At 41.2% G+C, this 21,012-nt stretch overlaps 1 protein-coding gene across 1 annotated transcript; it reads left to right on the forward strand.

The window, feature by feature from the left end:
* The first annotated feature begins 2,196 nt into the window (after positions 1 to 2,196).
* Positions 2,197 to 20,105, forward strand: ankrd24 (ankyrin repeat domain 24). Its single transcript, XM_059341582.1, has 23 exons — positions 2,197 to 2,231; positions 2,427 to 2,495; positions 4,392 to 4,522; positions 5,350 to 5,438; positions 5,546 to 5,610; positions 5,747 to 5,804; positions 6,681 to 6,751; positions 6,941 to 7,047; positions 7,578 to 7,750; positions 9,434 to 9,456; positions 9,704 to 9,796; positions 10,228 to 10,338; positions 11,011 to 11,124; positions 11,787 to 11,916; positions 12,080 to 12,252; positions 13,803 to 13,966; positions 14,616 to 15,385; positions 15,457 to 15,800; positions 16,605 to 16,838; positions 18,083 to 18,259; positions 18,338 to 18,505; positions 18,669 to 18,734; positions 19,707 to 20,105. Exons 2-23 carry the CDS (start codon positions 2,460 to 2,462, stop codon positions 19,764 to 19,766), a joined length of 3,357 nt encoding a protein of 1,118 aa, XP_059197565.1. The 5' UTR covers positions 2,197 to 2,231; positions 2,427 to 2,459; the 3' UTR covers positions 19,767 to 20,105.
* Positions 20,106 to 21,012: the final 907 nt, after the last annotated feature.

Raw genomic sequence — 21,012 nt, forward strand, 5'->3', positions numbered from 1 at the left:
GCGCAGTGGAGTATTTCAGAGAATTAATAAGACTTCCTCATTATAAAGGGCTAAATATGGATTTCTCAACTTTATGCTTGTTGCTCTTCCCCAGCTGAACACCATCTTTCATGAATCTGAGATTCACAAACATGCTGCAGAGCACCAGGTCATAGACATTTATGTACAACCGGACACACATTATCAAAAGCCTCATTTAAAGCCATGCATTATATCCTTATATCATTGCTTGAATTTAGGAGCTTCACAGACTTGTACCACTGGAATTATTTCTCAGGTTTCCTCTGCCTTGCATTTACTGCCCTCATTTGGTGGCGTGTGTGTATTGCATGTTTCCATTGGCAACAACAGCAACAGAAGTCTCATTTAACCAAATAGTTTGTGAAATAAAAAATAAAAAATAATTTGTAACCATTCTTGCCCAAGTAGATAGACATTTAAAAAGAAAACAGGCATTAATGGAGTCTATTTCAGCCCAGGGTTTCAGTATAATAACTTTTTAATAAAGTCTCTAAGCCAAGTAGCACATATAATAAAGTAACATTTAGTTTCAGAGATGGAATTGAGTACTTAAGTAAAAAAATGTTTAGGTTTTTGTGTCTTCAGATTAGATTTGCATAGTTTTTGGGCATATATTTTTTAATGGAAGACTTTAACTTGCAATTAAGTGTTTTTACAGTATGATATTTGTACTTTTACTTGGGTAAAATATCTTATTACTTCCTCCACCACTGTAAGTTAGCCCTTCACCTTACTATTTTAGTATTTAACTTTATTGTATTAACAATTATGCAACAAGTCTTACTAGTGTATATAGAATAAGTCTACAAATGCAAGCACACCAAGGGGACTAAAGGATGTGAAACAAGGACAATACTCATAACAATAATAAAGAAAAGTTCAATAAAAACATTGTAAAGCTTACAGATGTTATTTTGTGATATTACATTCACAAATAGATGAAATGTTTCATCTACTACTACTACTCATCTACTGTTTCATATGGACAGTTAGCACTGTAAAGTTTGGCTTTTTGGCTTTATGGATATAGTTTAGTCAAAATAATAAGTGCATAGATCAAATTGAGTAGTGAGCAAAGATTTCTGTTATATTCAGTGAATCCAAACAATACATTTCCCAGAGTAAGATGAAGTTGGGGTAGATATGATCAGAAACAAATCGTACCAGCATTTCTCTGAGCTCTCCACAAATGCTTCAACTCACATCTACGTCCTTGTTGAGTTTCTGCAAATATACATAGATTAGTCAGGGAAAAACTGTATTATCTTAAAGGATATTCAATTCAATTCAATTCAATTCAATTGAAACATCTTTATTAATCCCACAAGGGGCAATTCATTTTGAGCAGCAGGTTGTCGTGGTTCATACGGCCCACATGGCCAGCAACAAATAGTCAATACATAAATAGTCGACACAACACACATCAGACAACATGGAGCTTAGAATGGACACATTGGAAAATAAATGAATAGATAAAAATAAAATAAAAACCCTATGAAGAATTTAAAAGTCTTAGTGCAAGAGGGGAGAATGATTTGGAAAAGCGATTTGTTATTTGTTATATCTCTTTGACTTTGTTAGTCAAGAGGGACTTATGTGTCAAAAGCCAAACTTACTCCCAACAACTATCTTCAACAAAAGTAGACCAATATAATAAGGCAGAACGAGTACTTATGTGATGTCTTGTTGAGAAAGTTGTCTTATTTTGTTTTTGGTCTGCCATTAAAAAAAAAACAGGGTTTCAGTAGCATCCATCAGTAAAGGTTGGTTACTGTTTTAGTTTTCACTCACCTCTTTCACTCATTACAATACGAAAATGTGAGCTTCCGGGTGCAGCTCCTCCAGAGTTTCCATTGGTTACATGCACTTCAACGTGTCAGTGATTGGTTAAAAAATGCCCAAAATAAGGAACTCGACATACCGACCCGGTGACAACTTGTACACGACAGACTACCTCTGTGCAGTTCACAGCAGCCCGTTAAAACACAAAACATCAGCTCTGCACTTCAGCACGAGGCTTTTGAAAAAAAGCTCCACGACTCAGTATTATCCATCATCGCCAATCAAACGCTGATCCGGCGTTTTGCGCATTGATGATTGGTTGATTTACGATTGGGGGCGGGCCCGCCGCCAGACAGCAGTGACTCTAGTGTTTTGCTGTGAGTCGCTGATGGGACAGAGCAGACACTCACCTGGAGCTGGATTGTCAGGTAGGCTGTTCCTGCAGGTCAGTGCATGCATTAACTGTAATATGGTAGTGTGGAGCTCGTTTTTAAAAAAATAGTTGTGAACCCACATGTTGCAATGTTGTTGGGACTCTGTTGATGATTGAGGCAGGGGTAAACAAATAAACACACAATAAACAAGCTGCTAAATTTCTCACTTTTTTGCCCTTTTCCTCGCAGTGTTCCTGTTGAGACAGAAGCTACCAAAACAGTATGAAGAGTCTGAAGGCAAAGTTCAAAAAGACTGAGGTAAGAGCCATCTGGAGCATGTGGAGCTTTACACTTGGATGTGTTTAGAAGTAGTACACCTGTTTGCTGCAAGCTATTTAGACATATAAGCCATAACAAGCTGTGTTTTAACCTAATATTGCAGTTTTCACCTGTGTTCAACTTTAAATAGTCATTTATATAGATCCCAGGTTGCTCCCCTTGTGTGTGTGTGTGTGTGTGTGTGTGTGTGTGTGTGCATGGGGGGGGGGCATTGGGATTTAGTGTCAGTGAGCAGCAGCAGGAGAGCAGGGCTGTCTCCACACTGCTGCTATAACCAGAGATCTCAGGTAGCCTTCAATTATTCACACGTGCACAACACACACACATGCACACAAAGAATCCCCACTTTCCTTCTGTCACCGCCATGCTACTCTAAAGGTGCTTTGCAATGTGGTAACCTTGTTACCTAATGCACTTTATTTTGAAGATTCTACTTTTTGCCGGCAAACATACCGGGGTCAGTGACCTTGCACCCTTGCAGCACTTGGGGAACTGATACGAGCAGTGAAACTAGCAGCTAGCAGCTAGCTCTACAATGTTTGAGCATTTGGGTCCTGATGATGCTAATAGCACCATTAGAGCCTGTTACTCTCCGTCGCCTAAAAGTGTTAAAGATCACCACAACAGTAGTGACAAGAACATAGACTGTATATAAATATAAGGATGACCCCCTTAGCTTAGCTTTACCTAATAGTCACTCAGTGAAGTTGTGTGTTATATTATAGTTATTATACTCAAACTGTCAGACAGACAGATAAGATTGATATATCTTCCCAATAGCCTGAAAGTCATCTACTCTCATTAGCCTAAGAGACTAGATTTTGGCTTGTTCATGTGCCTCGTTGTGTCTCCTCTGCCCTGTTAATGACCATTCAAACTGGCAGAGGAGAGCCAGCTTGTTTCTCCTCCTTTCTGCTGAGTCCTCACATCACCCAGGCCCCGCTCTGTAACTGCAGAGAAACAGATCTACAGTATGACGCTGCCAGGGGGGGTACACCATGCAGGACCTGACAAAACACTAATGGAGAGAAAGAGAACGCCTGCTACAGAGAAGAAGGCTGCAGAGGAATTATTAGGTTAGAGAAAGGAGGACAGGGAGGAAAGGAAGGAGGTGCAGTGTGACAGACCGGCTGTGTCCCTGCTGCAAGCAGCTGAGGCTGGATGATGGGTAGCATTTTTGGATGCGGACAGGGAGCACTGCACAGGGAGACGCTGTGAGGAGAGCATGTAGCAGTGATACTGTGTGTGTGTGTGTGTGTCAAGAGTTTTTGTGGGGCGAGATATTCAGTGTCATTGGAGGTGTGATTTTGAGGATAGCATAAATTATCCGGTATGTAGATCTCTATGATGATGCTGTGACCTCTAAAGGGTATCTGGTTTGAAGTTATGGGAGTTCCCTACAGTCTCTAATGTAACTGTGTATATTTGTTATGTAGCCATGCGGCAGTGTGTATGGTCAGGCAGGACAAACAGCGGTGGCTTCTGTAGCTTTATTTAGTCGTGAGTGTGTGACTCTGCTAGCAGTATGGATCCTGAGAAGCCTGTTTTTAGCCTGGTGAAGCAGCTCTGTTGTTTCAGCCTGCTGCCGCTGCCAGTAGGTATCTTCTCTCTCTCTCCTATAATCACAGGATTAGGAAAGCAAACTGACTAATTTTATCCCTTTTCTTAATGAAAATTCTATCTCAAAAAGTAGTTTATTGCAACTTGTAAAATTGATATTTTATTCTCTTGATCTCAGGCAAAAAATAAATAAAAATCTGCCTTTTAATTTGGTCATCAATTGTTTTGTTTATATAAGATACGCAGTCAGTGTGGTATCAGTTTCCATTGGGGCAGTTCAGGGTGGTGACCTGGTCTCTGGTTTGCCCCCCTCAGAGTCAGGACTGGAGTAAGAGTGATGAGAGGCTCCTTCAGGCTGTGGAGCAGAATGAGCCTGACAAAGTCTCCGCTCTCATCGTCAAAAAAGGCCTCTGTCCTACCAAGCTGGACGCTGAGGGCAAGTCAGCGTAAGTTGGCCACCTATTGTTTAATTTTTTTTTAGTCAATCCAATTATTTATCTTGTTTTTCCTTGATCTGTTTATGGTAAATGGTAAACTCGCATTAGCTTATCATAGGTAACTCAAAACTAAAACTAGGAGGGGAAATAATGGTTGACTGAAAAAAAAGTAAAACTAGTAGGGGTGTGGCATATCGTATCGTTCACGATAATATCGTTTTGTTTTTTTTATGGTTAAAGATATGCATATCATGATATTGGCAACGTTCCTACTTCTTGATGTATTGTTTAAAGTTGTTTTCATCATAAAGAGCTACTATTACTCCCTCTCGCTATACACATGCAGCTTTCAAAATAAGAGCACAGTGTGTTAACAGAATCCACCACATAATTTACAAGAAGACTGTCAAAATAAGATGCCTTAAATAAAATATACAAGAACCTTTATTCTCATTTACAAAATTTCATTAAAATATGCCCCCAGAACCCCTAAATTGTTATTTTTATTATTGCTGATACTCAAGAGTCAAGAGTAAAAAAAATTAATTGGCAACTGTTGAGATTTGCACTTCAAACTACATGTTAGATTTTTATTTATTTATACAGACTAAAAAAAAATCATATTTTCTATATCTTTTTAAGTATTTCCTAATATCGTCAAGAATATCGCCATCGCAAAAATAGCCTGCAATATCGTGATAGTCTTTAAGGGCCATATCACCCACCCCTAAAAACTAGCAGCAGTTGGAGCAGAATAACTCACATTTTAAATGGAAACCAATCTTAAATATTTCTCATCTGATGGTGACATGTATTATCCTCCGACCTTCTGGCAGGTTCCACCTCTGTGTATCTCGAGGTCGGCTAGACTGTCTGGAGGTCATCGTCTCTCACGGAGCAGACGTCAATGCCACTGATGGCGCGGGTAGGTTATTTTATTATCAAATAAAAGTTGTATCTCATCATTCAAGGCTGCAGAATCACATGTCTCATGGATTGTTTATAAATGTCTGTTTTATAAACTGACTGCAGGCTTCAGCGCCCTTCACCTCGCAGCCAAAAACAGCGAACCAGAGTGTTTGAAGAGACTCTTACAGGTAAAACACAGAATGACAGCATAGCCTGGTTAACCAACAAATACTGTCAAATATAAATGGAATAATGCAAGCATAAATAATGTCAGATGGTTTACCTTTTGTGGTTATCTGCTGTTATTTATTTTTCACCTGGCAGGAGAGATTAGCAGTAGATTGCACTGACAGCATTGGTAGGACACCGCTCCATCATGCAGGTAACAGTTACAGAACTACAATATGACATCAGTTTTCTTACATAAGAGCCTTAACATACAACAAATACCTCTCGTAGATCATGTCTGACATAAAAAAATAATTGAAAGGCAATGCAAGAATTGGTATTTTTGCAGTTTAGCGCCTCTACAGTTTAAAAGAGCAATTCACTTTTACACCGCTGTCTTAAAAACTGTATGTACAGCTGAACATGTAAGTTATTTATGATTACTTTACTTATGATTAAACACTAAAGTGTCCACAACTTTTCTTACCCAGCCAAACATCAAGCAAGTGCAGCAACACAAGACATAACTAGCCAGCTAATATTACTCGCTAGATCAGAGCAAGAAGGCCGGCTCAGTGTCTTACTTTTGCCTGGCGGCCTCTTGCTCAGTCACTCTTTCTCCTTTTCAACATTCTCTTCTGTGTTTTTGTCCATAAAAGCTGCAGAATGCAAAGAAACACTGAAGCTGAACACAACCAAATATTTAAGCTATGGTCTAAATTGTATTGAGTCGTGTTTAGAGATCTCAGTTGCATTTCATGATGTAAATAATCATCTACCTCATGCAACTGTATTTGACTGTTTACATTTTAATTTTTCTTCAGTTTGCACAGTTGCACACTACTTTGCACTAAATGTATGTATGTATAGATAGTTCACATTTCTGTTGTATTTTTGCACATGCTGCCTTTAGAATTTATTTAGTTTTGTTATTTTATCTATTCTGTACTTAGATTTCTTATCGTTGGGCATTCATTGTGGACAGCAATGAAATAATTTCATTGTGCAGTTTCCTTACTATGCATTTGACAATAAACTTTTTTGAACTTTGTACCTCTGATAATGACAGCATTCTGATTATTTCCTTCAGCGGTCAGTGGCTGCTTGTCCTGCTCGGAGACGCTGTGGGATTTTAAAGCCAATCTGGATGTCCAGGATGGGGTAGAGTTCATTTACAATATATACAGTTTGCCTTGCCGTTTTTTATTATTATGTGAGATGGATAAATAAATTATCATCAGGGAAGGACTTTTAATTTACATTTGCTCTTAACTATTAATTCAGACAACATTGTCAGATGTATGTGTTGTTGCTCAGATGTCTGAATATTGATGTGTATCTCTCTGTCAGGACGGGGCCACACCTTTGATCTTAGCAGCTCAGATGAGCAGAGTGGAGCTGTGTGTCTTCCTGCTGGGTCGAGGTGCCGATGCAAACATACAAGACAACCAGGGAAGGTACTGAACTGTTAGTGGTGCTCCTGGATGGCAGTCAGGGTTTGATAAGGAACAGGGACCACTGGATCTGGACAAGAGAGCAATCCAGTGGGAAGCATGCTGAGCCTGCCTGGGGCAGGAAACTGACTTCTTATCTCAGATAGAACTAAAGACCTCTGCAGGATTATTCTCACAGCGGTGGGGTTGTCTGGGTCAGGATACAGAAAGGATTCCAATAGAAAGTCTCCGGTGCTTGGGGTCGATTTAGTAGGATGGAGGTCAAGGCCTCCAGCAGGGACAGCAGCTTTCAGTGTGGCTTTGGATTTCTCCTTGGAGAGGATGATTAGAGTATTTTTTCAGACCACAGCATTACATGCAATGGAAAAATGTCATGCCTGGTCTTGCAATTCATTCTGAATCACAACCTGACTGGTGTCTTTGGTATCCTCGACCAAAATGAAAATAGAGTTGGTTGAATCATTCTGAAAGTTTCTAATGTTTGCTGAGTCTGAAATGGATACATTTAATTCTCATGCATTGTTACTTTGCAGGTCTGCACTGATGCTGGCGTGTGAGAGTGACAGCGTGGAGACTGTGGGAGCTCTACTAAGGGGCGGTGCCGACACACAGCTTGTTGACGCCCTCGGACACAAAGCAACTGACTACAGCATAACCACGGGCAACCAACATATCATGCAATTATTGCAAGATGGACCACCTCCAGGTACAGTAGGAGGCCTGGAGAGGTAGAAGTCTGAAGATCTCACAAGACACTCTGTCACTCTCTTTAGTATCATATTATCGTAATTTAAGCCTAGTTAGTTCTGCCAGCAGAGGTACTACAGGTAAACATTTAAACTAAAAGAAATCAACATGAAACTTCCCCATTTGTTTCTTTATGTTTAGGCCCCGTTTACACGAGGACGCTCGCGGGTAAAAACAACAAAATATTTTATCGGAAGTGCCTTTCGTTTAGACGGTGACGGCGTTTTTGGGGCTTAAAAACACAAAAATCTGAAACCACCTTCCAAAGTGGAAAAGTTAAATCCGCTCCGCCGTAGCGTGTCCGTCTACACTGCCAAGACGCAAAACTCTGCTCAGATCTGCTCACATCACGTATGTGTTTACATCACATACATGCTCCAGTACAGGAAAATAAACAAACGTGGGATTATTTCCATGCGTCTGACCTTCAAGCTGCTCTGGCAGCTCTAATAAACTTACAGGAGTCTTTTCACCAAATGTACAGGATATGGAGAGATAGTATTACTGAACAGAGTATCACATTTTGGATGCAGCAATTCTTCGGAGGCGAGCCAGACGGCTGTGAACGAGACCTGGGAGATCTAGTGATGGTGGAGAACTTTGTGGAAGGAGTAGCTGATGAAAATGTGTGCCGTGAAAACTTCTGCATGCCCAAAGATGCTCTTATCGCTTTAAGTGATGCCGCCTGGCTGCATACAATCGAATTTCACACACTTTTGCGTCACTGTATGCACGCAGATTTCCTCCCGAAAATGCTCGTCTAAACGAGGAATAAAAAGTGAAGACGCGACGCCACTTTTGCGTTTTCTGTTCAGACTGTCCTTGTGTAAACGTAGCCTCAGACAACAAGTTTTATGTTTAAATATGCAAAGTAAGCCTTATCTAAGTAGAACTTTTGGTCAATTTACAAGAAATCTACAGCCGCAAAAAGACAAAAATAGTAAAATAAAACACCTGAATGTGTATTTGGATGTTTTCTTTCCACTATTCTGAAAGAAGATGAAAGAAGCCCCAAATCTCTCATTCGACTAGTGCATGAAAAACGTTTTTTTTTTGCCAGTAGTGTCTCGCCTTCAATCAAGCAGAATAACTTAAATAGCTCGAGCGCTCGAGGTTTATTTAATATAAAATGACAGCATCATATGAAACATGTGGCAGCAACATCTAACAGGTCATCAGACTTTAGTTTTTTGGCTGTGCTGCTCTGGATTCTCTCCTCCCCCAGGAAACAACTGCAATAGGAGGAAGTGGATCAGGAGGACAGCTGGGTGTGATTGTAAAGTGGGGTTTAAAAAAAAAAAAAGACTAAAAGCTTGTTCCACTTTTATCTACCGATGAAGACATTGCTGATATATGGAAAACAGATGTTTGGCTGGTTTTGAAAAGGAGATGAAAAGGAGGAAATTTATGTGCATATGATGCCTCACCACATCAGTTTTGTTTCCATAATTGCAGATTTTGGTGGATTTGCTACATGTGCATGGATAGCACTAATATAAACAACACATTAGAACAGTGGCAGGAATGAAAGTGTATAATACTTGTGTACGTGCACATATTTACATTGCTCTAGCTGCAAAACCTCATGGCTTTAAGGGGTTAAAGTGTCTTGCTGTGTGTCTCCTTCCTTCTGCATACGTAGCTCCTGAGGGCGCAGGCGAGGAGGTAATGTTGCATAGCTGTGTGTTTGATCACTCCTTCCATCAAATGAGATCATGGCTCACTTCGGCCGATCATATTGTGCATGTTTTCCAATATGAGGTCATTGTTTTCGTGTGCCGCCTTCTTTTCTTTGGCTTTTGTTCCTCCTTTGTTGCTGACCCTTTGTCTTATCTTAAGTTTCCTTTATTTCCCGGTTTTATGTCGAGCTTGACCTCTGCTTGTCTGTGATCCCCCTCCTACCCCCACGCAGCCCCCCCAAGTCCCCTCAGGCGCCTCATCAGTGCAAGGGGGTACTACCCCCCGTAAACGGAAAGCTCCTCCACCACCCCGCTCTCCTTTGCAGGTACTGTGAGAAACAACTCAGTGGATGGAAAACACCTTTTTCCCCCCAAAGTAGCCTGATATTGGCCTACACTGTAAAACCAACTTGTTGTTTCAACTAAAATATTTGAGTGTCCATGCTGCGAAAGAATTTTATGTCAAGACAACGAAGACAATGGAGTTAACTCAAATTAATCTTGCTCTTTGACTCTATTAAGTTAAAATGACTTTTTGCACAAATCTTTGTTGTATTGAAAAGGAAAAATGAGTTATAATGACAAACAAGCAGCATTGGGTTTTACAGTGTGGTATTGTTAGCATATAAAGACAGTAAAGCCACCTCATTGGTTTGAACCATTTGAAATAATACAACATTGCTTCTTGAGATATTAACCAAAAAGTATTGTTTCTTTCATGACTAACAAAGATTATTTTCAAATCACAAAGATCCAGGGATTGCCCCCCTCTCCAAAGCCCCGGAGTCCTGCACCAGCTGCCCAGTCCCCTGAGCCCCAGTCTACTTCTCCCTCTCCCCAGCCTCCAGACACACAGCAGGTAGCTCAAGTTCGAAATGTAAATATTCATTTTTGTTTAGTTCTTGTTGCAAGGTTATAATAGTTTTGGATTTTTCATTAGTTTTAGTTTTAATGTCGTTGTGTTTTTGTTTTCAAATTCAGTTAGTTTTAGTTAGTTTTAAGAGTGAGTTTTCTAGTTTTAGTTTAGTTTTTATTTTTTGAAAATGCTTAGTTTTAGTTTAGTTTTTATTCGTTTTAGTGTTAGTTTTAGTTTTTTTGTAATGGGCTATGTGTTGGGTGCAAGATTCAAAGAGGTCATAATCAATTTTGCCTTTATTTCCTTTGGTTTATCCATCTCAGCCTTAACTGTTTTGAATTTTGGTTTGAGTGTAGACATCCCAGTCTCAGTAAACATATTCACCATGTGTTGCATGTTCAAATAGAAACACTGAATTATGAATGAAAAAAGTTGAAAGAAACAAAAACGAAGGACATTTCCACAATAATTTTAGTTAGTTTTAGTTAGTTTTGTAACCACAAAATACAGTTTCAGTTAGTTATCGTTTTTTTAAAAACTCTAGTTTTTTTTCAATTCGAGTTTTCGTTATTTCGTTAGTTTTCGTTAACTATAATAACCTTGTCTTGTTGTTTGTCCTTTATATTACATGAAATGCATGACTTTATCAGTTTTATGATTTGTGGTTGTCTGTGTAAGGCAGAGGATGAAGAGGTGTTTGAGGAGATTCGACGGTTGCGTCTTGAGAGAGGCCGTCTGCTCCAGAAGATCAAAGCCTTGGAGCAGCAGCAGCAGAGCGCCATCTCTGCCTTGGAGGAGGTACTGTACCTCTTTGGAGGAAACACACCTTCTTATTATTTATTTTTTCTCTGAAAAATCATAGTTCCCACGGGTCTTTTGAGGGGTAAAAATCAAGACCTTCACAGTTTAGAAAACATTGTATTTGTCACACTGATATATTATAGACCCCAGGAAGAAAAGCTGCTGCTTTGCAAAAGCTAATGGGGATCTAAATAAAGAAACCAAAACAAAGATATTTTTACTTAAATTGAAATAGGCTAAATTTTACTTTTTGCATGTGTTCCTCTCGCATTTGTGTCATTGTTTCATGTGGCACCTCGAGAAAGTGCGACTGTCACAAGCATGTGCCTAATACAGCGAGAAGTGTTCACAGATTCAAGCCTCTCTCTCTCTCTTTAACTGTCTGTGAGCTTCTGTAAAGCCTGCTAGTTCTCATTATATAAATGATCAATGTTGTTGAAGTAATTAACCTTGATCCGTGTCTTTAAGGGAACTGGTTCCAGAAGGTTTTTTAAAAAGTAATTAAATTTGATGTTTAAGAAGGTGATGGAACCCCTAAAAATGTTTCATGATTTTATATAAACCTATTTGTCACTAGAGCTCTGTGTGTATGCATCTTCATCAGCGACAACAATGCATTATTTTACATGTGCGTGTATGTGTGTGTGTTTGAACTCTAGTTGTCCCAACTGAAGCTGCGTCTAGAGGAGGCAGAGGCAGAGAGAGACAAGCTGCTGGAGGAGCTGAAGGGAGGCCATGGTATTGGGGCTAGTGACTCTGAGGACATGGATGAAATGTTGGACTTCCCAGGTATGTGATCTACTTTCTCTACCACCCAGCCCCTGGTACAGAGAATGCATGTACTTTCTGTCCTCGCCAGTCCACGTGGACATTCCTGTGTGTCGATCCCATTAGGAAGTAGACAGATTGATTGAGATTTTTTGTTTTTGTTTCTCTTAAACTTTCCCTTTAGAGAAGCTGCTCTCTAAGCGCTCCAGAGCCTCTCCTGCTCAGGATGAGGCCACTTCTCAAGGAGACGCAGACTCGGCCAACCCTGTCCCCGGAGACCCGGGAACTGTTGCTGAGCTGCACAAACAAATAGAGGAACTTACTTCACAGAACTCTGAACTAACTCTCAAGGTGCAGGTAAGGTCACCGAGAGTGCAAATACACAAACACACACTTATGAACACCCACACATCCCATCACGCATATGCACGGACAAAATACTCATTCACTCAACATGTCCCACATTAAGGCACACAAACATGATTTCCCTTTCTGTCTTTCTCTCTCTCTCTCACACACACACACAGTCCCAGGCCTCTTTAAAGAGGATAAATTGATAGTGAAGTGATTATTAAGTGGTTTCCCCACTTGAAGATGAAGATGCTGGTTCAGGAGTGGCTGACTCAAACATTAGTCATGACCACTTAAACTTTATGATGCTGCACTCTGGTACACTAATGCAGTGAGGCAGTTGCGCTCATACAGGTATAAATAGAAGAGAAGGGCATCAGATGCAGACATAGGAGACATTCTTCACAAACTGGGTCACGCTGGTTGAAGCACTTAAGTTTAGTTCTGGTTCTTTCACCAAAAAGAGCCAGACAGAAAAATGGGAAAGCTAACATGTGATCAGAGCACAAGAGTAATGAAGAAAGAGTAAACTAGAATAAAACCTCCTGCTGTAATTTGTTTTGTGTAGGGCAGACTAAGATTCCATAGCTCATACTAACATAAGTTAATTAAAGAGCAGCTCCAGCAGTTTTACACCTAAAGGTCAGTTGTACAACGTCTTCTGTGGCTCTGGAAGACAGGGTGATGTCACCAGGGTGATGTCTGCATGGGCTTCAATTCATAAATAATTTATACTTTTATAAAAGAAACCCTTTGTTACGAACTAGAGGTGTGAAGCAAAAAAGACATGTGAGTTTACCATTTATAAAACATACTCACGGCTTCACCTGCAAAATGTGAATAAAAGAGATACTTACCAACACTGAAGAGACTCAAAATGAACACAAAATAACATGAAATAACAGAGACACACAAAGAGACTACAAAGAGATGAAACGGCTCCAAAAAGATGCAAAGCAACTACTTAAATAATCAAAATGATGACAGAGACACAAAAAGGGGCAAAACAACCACAGACGAAAAACAGAAGGACCACAAAGAGACAAAATCACCATAGAGAGATGGGAAACAACTATAAAGAGACCTAAACCAAACTCAAAAAGAGGCAAAAACCATTTCAAAGTCTGTCTTGCTTCTATGTAGGAGAGGTGGTTGGGGCCTTTTACATGTCTGAACCCATTATCTCTTTGTCCAACTCCATTATGCAAAATGAAATATTGAGTGTTTTGGGGCTTGACCCACATGTTTAATAGGATTAGAAAGTCAAGATATCTAGGCCTGTGCTACATTGATTTTGGCCTTTTTTTTTCAATCTGCACAAGTACAATACTGAATCACTGGAGTACTCTTTTACATAATGAGTACCGGCAGTCGATGGTGCTCACTTACTTAGAAGCCTAGCATTAATGCCTGTACTCAATGTTTCCAAAATGTCAAGGGTACTGTGAGGACACTACCTGTGCAAGAATATATCTGAAGAATAAGTGATAAACAGCACAAGGCATTATTGAAAAATGACAGTCCCCATACCATAATTCTGTCTGTATTGTGCACAGATGCTGGAGATGTTTGAGAAGGATGACACAGACATGCAGACCTCCAGCTCCGACTTTGTCCCCATAGTTCAGTACGAGACCCTGAGGAAGGAGTTTGAAGCCCTGCAGGAGCGCCTCTCTCAGGCGCAGGCTTCTGACGAGGCCTCCAGCGTGGCAGAGGAGCGGTAAGAATGATGAATTGATTCAAACTGAAGCGGTCGTCACAGATCACACTCACTTGAACTCTGCTGTATCAGATCAGGCCTTTATCCTGAGATGTGCACACCTTTGCTAATGTCGGTTCAGCAGTATCTGCTCAGGGACATTTTTAAAAGTGCTGAGCATTTACATTTCTCCTGCAACATGCTGGAGGCTGAGCAGGCTCAGGAGCTAATTGAGCACTCATGACATTGTGCATATGATGGTTTCTTCACCTCTATTACATGATAATTATTTGTTATTCTTACATCTCTGTTGCTTGCCTGCTATACCAAGGAACATATGTGTATTTGCATTATCACATGTTCTAGTTGAGGAAGCATCTTTTACTTTTCTCTTTTTATGCATTTGTAAATTGATCTCTCTGGGTTTTTGACTGTTCATCAGACATATCAAGCATTGTACAAAAGTCTACTTTGTGTTATTGTGATGGCCATTTTTCATGATTTTCTGACATTTTCTAGACTAAATCATAATTTATTGATTCAGGATAATATCCGCACATTTATCAGCACTGGAAAAAACTCCTACTAGGTTGCTCTTATGGTATGATGTTAGACATTTCTTTTCTGTTTAATTGCATGAGAGATTACTAATTCTTATCTTGTTCTGCAGTGGTGATGAGAAGTCACAGGAAGGAGGTGCGGATGCAGAGAGTGTGACATCTCTGAAGGAGAAGCTGCGAGTGCTAAAGGAGCAGTTGGCCTCCTCACATTCTGAGCTGGAGGAGCTGAAGGAGCAGATGCGCCTTGGGGTGCTTTCTGTAGAGTGTGTTGAAGGGGATACTGCCACAGCAGGTGCAGGGGCTGCAGACGGGGGTCCGAGCCAGGAGGCACAGCAGCTGAGAGCGAGGGTGACGGAGCTAGAGGAGGAGCTAGCTAAGAGAAAGGGCGAGGCAGGCGGTCAGAGCAGCCAGGACAGTGACACAATCAAACAGCTGACGGAGAAAGTAAAGGAGCTCCGTGCTGCTCTGTCCCACAGAGAGTCTGCGAAAGAAGAAGGCGATAGAGAGGGTGGAGGAGCAGAGACAGAAACAGTGAAGCACCTCCGTGACAAAGTGGCTGAGTTGGAGGCAGCCCTGGCAGAGAGCAGGACATCAGAGAAAGCTGGAGGAGCAGCAGGAGATGGAGATCAGGTCCGTCGTCTCCAGGAGCGTTTGGCAGAGTTAGAGGGGGAGCTGAGAAAGTGCGTGCCCCGCACAGAGTTGGAGGAGGTGCAGGTGACTCTGGGGCTCCAGTGTGAGCAGCTGGCCAGGGAGAGGGCAGACGTAGCTAGGAGGCTCAACGATGCTCTCCTGGATCTGGAGAGACTCAGGCCACCTCCACGCGTAGATGAGGAAGATGAAGAAGAAGAGGAGGAGCATTCAGAGAGCTCAGAGCCATCGGGCATATCAGGTGTGCAGTGATGTTTTTATACTATAATTAAGTATAATTACTGACTTTTCCTGTCCATTTAGTGAGTGATCATGCCTCTGTCCAATCAGTGCACTCCAGACGCACCATGGCAGCAGTGAGAGAAGAGCTGGAGGTTGCAAGGCAGGAGGCAGCCCAGGCTCTGGACTGTCTGTGTGCGGAGCGGGAGGGCCGGGCACAGGACGCCCTGCAGCTGAAAGACGCAGTGCCACTCTCAAAGCATAAGGAGGCGCTGTCTGCAGTGTCTGAACAGCTGGCTCAGACACTGCAGGAGCTCCAGGAGGAAAAGACCCTTCGCGGTCAGGCTGAGGAGCAGGCTGCCAAGCTAGAGGCCAAGCTGCAGGCCATGCAGGATGCCATACCCAAAGTGGAGCATGAGAAAGTCAAGGTCGGCAGGAACTTAAAATCCTATGAGACTGATGTTTAGCCGAAGTGTTTTGGAACTAGGGGTCCAGGCAGGTATACAGACTAAGATAACAGGCATAGTTTTTTAGGATAAAATGTAGTTTATCCTAAAGATGATTGTAGGAAGCATACATTTTAAAGATTTACATTTGTTTAACTAAAGCTGAGGGAGAATTTTGCTAAAATATTGTCCATAGTAAGAATGTACATTATCTGGTAATAGACAGGACGGAATTTGGGAAAAACCCTTCAGAAAATGAGGTGGAAGGCATTTTGGGGTAAAAGTGTTTTCTTGGTTGTTCCTATGGTATTTTTTTGTGCTGAATCCATTTCTGCCGGATGTCAAGCTGTAAAAGTTACGGTTTAGTCATAATTATTGAATAATTAGCATAATGATTGATTAATCACCCAATGTTAGAAATGGCTATAATTTTCCAATTTGTGAATATATTATATCTGGTTGTTTGGTATCATTGTAAAGGGGGCACCCATGGCTTTCATTTAAGCCTGAAGTTGTATCTTTCTGACAAACACAGAAGTCACATGACCTCTTTAAACCATAAATTACACACATTTTCCCACAATTAACAACTAAAACTAACTAACAACTAAACTATATAATATTAGTTTATGTATGTGTGTATATATATATATATATATATATATATTATATAAAAACCAACAACTGCAATACTTACGAAAACACTTTTACCCCAAAATGCCAACAGGGTTTCATAATTGTGAAGTTACAGCCCTGTCTATAATCCTTGTGCTTCCTGACTCTTAGGCAGAGCTCCAGCACACCCTGCAGGCCAGTGAGAGCACAGCAGCAGCAGCTCAGGAGGCTCTGAGTGAGAAGGAGATGGAGCTGAGAGAGCTCAAGTCCCAAAAGGCTGCAGAACAGGGTCTGATCTCCAAGGAGGACCACGAGGCCCTGCGGCTCTCTCTGCAGGCCGAGATCAACGCCGCCACGGCCCGTTTCAACGATCTCACTCGCAAGCATGAGAAGACCTGCACTGAGGTATGTGTGTGTGTGTACGCATCTGTGTTATTGTGTCTGCCTTCTCTATCCCCTCTAATGCCATCTAAAACCACATTAGATGTTATTATGTCTGCCACAAAGTGAGCTGTGTTCCATGAAGGCCCCTTTCCTGCTTCTACATTATTCATGTGTATTACTTTCTCTATTCAGTTCCTTCTGTTTCATTGATCCCTCTGTATACAGCATGTGCTTACTGATGCACTGAAGTGGTGTTGTATGTTCACTATAGGCTGCTAATGACACTTGAAGTCTTTTCTATTCAGATTAAAAACTCTCATTATGTAAACCGGGTAATTGCATCTTTTACTTCAGCAGGCAAATACAGGTTAATAAGGGGCACATTTTCACATAGAGAAGGATAAAATTGCTTTTTATGCACTTCATAAATTTAATCCTGCTAAAAGTATACGGCATTTCATTACAAAACATGGCCCAACGTTAGGATTTACTGTTGGTAAATGCTTCCACATCCCGCTAGATGTTTGGTACGTCCCTGTTAAAGTTAAAGGATTTTTGGGGGGGAGTTTTTTCTTTATACAAGGAAATGGTCAAAGGGCAGAGGGTGTCATATGCTGCACATATTCTAAAGCCCTTTGAGGCTAATTTATGATTTTTAATAATGGATGTATACTGTAGAGTCTAACAAAATAATTTTTTTAATCATAATTTGTCTCCCACAAGAAGTGTTTGGTGGTGTCTGTATCTGCAGAAACTTTTCTGTGGTCCAGATGTTTCCAGGTGTCAGCCTTTGGGCAAGGGGTGTGTAGCCCGCAGCTAATGCGTGCAGGGTGTGAGGGCTGGACTATAAAAACACAGTGACCAGGTGCCAGATCGTAAGCACGCATTCAAGAGGAAACTAAGAAAATAGCAGACACAGCGCTGAAAAAACACAAATGAAGTGAAATGCGTAGCGGACAAAGCTCGAATGTTTCTTGTCTTATTTAGTTGATGAGGAGGGGCAAACTTTAAATGTGTTTACAAACAAAACCTGGAAAAATCCTACTCATTGTGCCTTTATAAACAGCATAGTGGAGACTCTTCTCTATTTGGCAACACAGATATTAGTATTAACAGTAGCAACTGTAATTCCCCTTTAAATATCAAACTATAGTGCTTCTGGATCAGCCTCCACTCGAGCAGAAAGCATTTGAATTTGAGACGTAACCGAACATAGACAGCCTTACTGAAGTGACAGGGTGCCACTGGTGGTTTTACTGGTCTAGGTGTTCCAGGTGCAGAGGGAGGCTCTCTTCAACAAGAGTGAGAGGCAGGTCGCAGAGTCCCAGCTTGCCACGGTGCAGCAACAGCTAGCTGAGCTACAGGCTCAATCCAGCCACATCCAGGAGCTCCACAAAGGCATCCAGGAGTCCCAGGGCCTGGTCAAGGAGAAGGATCGCAAGGTGAGAGATGAGATGTTCAAAGAGCTGTTGCTGAAGCAGCTGTGAGGTGGTCAAACTGATGTCTCTGTCCGTGTGCAGATAACAGAGCTGTCCAAAGAGGTGTTTCGGCTAAAGGAGGCCCTGGGAGCTTTGTCACCTCCTCTGGGCATCACCTCATCTTCCTCCTCCTCATCTACCCATCATGGTAACCCCGGGACGCAAATGGCACTGCAGAACAGGATTTCCATACTCACCCAGCAGCTCCAGGTGAGGAGAATAATGACACTAAGGTTGTGTCTAGGGAGGAAAAAATATCACGATTTCCAAAAATTTCTGTTTTCGGTATACATTGACTCATTTGTCTCATAAATATGCCAAAAATACATTTAAATCTTCACATGATTGTAACTTTTTCTGTGACTTTGTGCAGGACTGGGAGAGAAAACACAAACAGGTGGTGACTGTATATCGTTCGCATTTACTGGCAGCTGTGCAGGTGAGTTGAATACACACGCACACATGCACACCAGAGCACAATTTAAGACTTTTATTATGAGATGGACAAAGGATACTATGTGTGGGCCCTGTCTCATGATGGATGAATTAAATGTTCAATGTGTGACTAGCTGGACATGGTCTAAATTGTGACTGACAGGTAGCTGGATTTGAGTTTGTCCCCCTTTGGGTGCAGACAATTGAATGATCTGTCCACCATCTCTGCTTACCAGACAAAAGTGGATGAAATTTCAGAAGAGGTGCAGGGAAAAGCAGCTTGTTCTATCAGTTTCATCATATTCCACAACTAAGGTTTGCACATTAGCTGTATCTTTTTGTCGTGTTGGTTGTAATGAGAGATTGCTCCGGTGTGTTTGACCTTTATGAGAACTGTTGGCTGTCTAGTTCCTCTTTATGCTTTTGGCAGATTCAGTGTTGGATAGTCTGTCCAGTGTGCTTAAATGTCTCATCATGGTGCATCTGGCATTGACCAGTGTGCCATTAGAGGTCAGAGGTTTTGGTTGTCTACAAAAAACAGTCCAAAATAACTCAAGAATAACTCACATCCATCCTCTCTTTGTTCCTGCTGGTGGTTTGGAGGGAAAACAGAGGCAAGTCACTGGCCTGAAGGGCCAACTCAGGAGTGACAGGGTGATGCTGCAGGTAGTTTGGAGCCTTGTAGTTGTGATCTTGTGTGTGCCCATCTTGAAAATGTAGCCTTTAAGTTTTCTTAATGGAAATCATTAACTGGAATCATACATAAAGGAGTTTATATCGTGATAACTTCCATTTCACCAAAAGTACACTCAAGAAGTTTATTAGATTCCTATAAAGTATTCAATACATGTTCTATGAGTGTATGAACCTATAGAGACAATTATGGAGGCTCAGTCTGTGCTCATACAACTACAAACCAATGTGGAATACAATGTAGAAACTTCATTTTCTTACATTGGTGTGTGTCGCCCAACAGGGTCGTATGGATGAGGAGGTACAGAGTCTTCTTCTCCAGATCCTGAGGATGTCACAGTAGTAACCCTGAACCTTAAAACGTCTGCAAGTCTCTCTCCGCTCCCTTTACAGGTCAGCATGAAGCAGTTCCGGCTCTGCATCCTGTGGGACCTGCATCATAGAGACTTTGTCTAGAAAGCCAAATTCAACTGATTTGTGTTCAGACGTAGCTGCATGTGTACAATATGGTAATTATACAACAGCCGCAAGGCTTGACTGATAAGCAAACAGTGAAAAAGTAGAACTGTAGAGTGCCTTCATGGCTGGATAAGTTAAATGACAGCAGCCTATAAGTCAGGGGTTCATGAATGTGAACAGAGTGGTTATCTAGGAGATAGAATCAGGTGCATTGATTGTGTGTCAAGCCTATTGATTTTATACAATATTGTTATAATAAAAAATTAAAAGAAATTCTTCGCTGTTGATCCTTTTCTTCTCTAACTTCATGCACAAATACTGTAGATAGAACAAACAAAATGTTTTCATAGTAACAGCTTCCACACAGGCCCTCACATCTATTTTTGAAATCTGAAGTCTTAATTTGGCTTCAGCATGTGTGCCTGGAGAGTTGGACAGCTGGGCTTCACTGTGGAGCGGCTACATCAGCTGGCAGATATGAAGACTCACAAATGACAAACCACCATTTGAATTGTACCCTCTTTTTCAATTAGTTTTATTGACAAAAAGCCATTAATCAAAGAAGAACAGATCCAAGAAATTCCTGAGAAAGCAAAAGGGGAGATCTAAAATAATTATTTGGACCTCACCAAAAGCCTTGTAGCTCGCCTCGTCTCTGTGCATTGGTGAGGCTGCAGCCAAGAACAGTGGAAGGCCTGATTAAAGATATGTTGCTAATGAGAAATGCAAAACACAGATTACCTACCTCTAGTAAGACTTAAAAGTATAAGATTGGCAAACAAGGGGACTTACTGTCACTGCAGCCAAGGAGCAGAAATACACAAGCAAGTCATTAACATGTAAAGATAGACGTGGATAAGGACAATCAATAAAGTGATGCATTTCCCTGACAAATAAAGGATTTAATTTCAAGTCCAGATCCCCTTTCTTTTATATCAATCACTGTAGAGGAGCGCCATCTGTGGCTAAGAAGGGGATTGTTAATAAGGGCCACACACATAGACAATAACAGTCATGACACAATAAGACAGTATTAAACATTTACCCCAAAACAAGAGCAGCTTACATGACTGTTCACAAGTATAAGAGCTTAATCATCCTGAAGTTTGTTCAGTCATTCATTGGCATGG

This window comes from Centropristis striata, chromosome 9 (genome assembly GCF_030273125.1).
Source record: "Centropristis striata isolate RG_2023a ecotype Rhode Island chromosome 9, C.striata_1.0, whole genome shotgun sequence".
Lineage (NCBI taxonomy): Eukaryota > Metazoa > Chordata > Actinopteri > Perciformes > Serranidae > Centropristis > Centropristis striata.

Excerpts from the sequence above, each read along its gene's own strand:
- ankrd24 (XM_059341582.1), top strand. The coding sequence starts at position 2,460 with ATGAAGAGTCTGAAGGCAAAGTTCAAAAAGACTGAG. Across the intron at positions 5,611-5,746 it reads GTTTGAAGAGACTCTTACAG|GAGAGATTAGCAGTAGATTG; the intron begins GTAAAACACAGA and ends TTCACCTGGCAG. Across the intron at positions 6,752-6,940 it reads ATCTGGATGTCCAGGATGGG|GACGGGGCCACACCTTTGAT; the intron begins GTAGAGTTCATT and ends TCTCTCTGTCAG.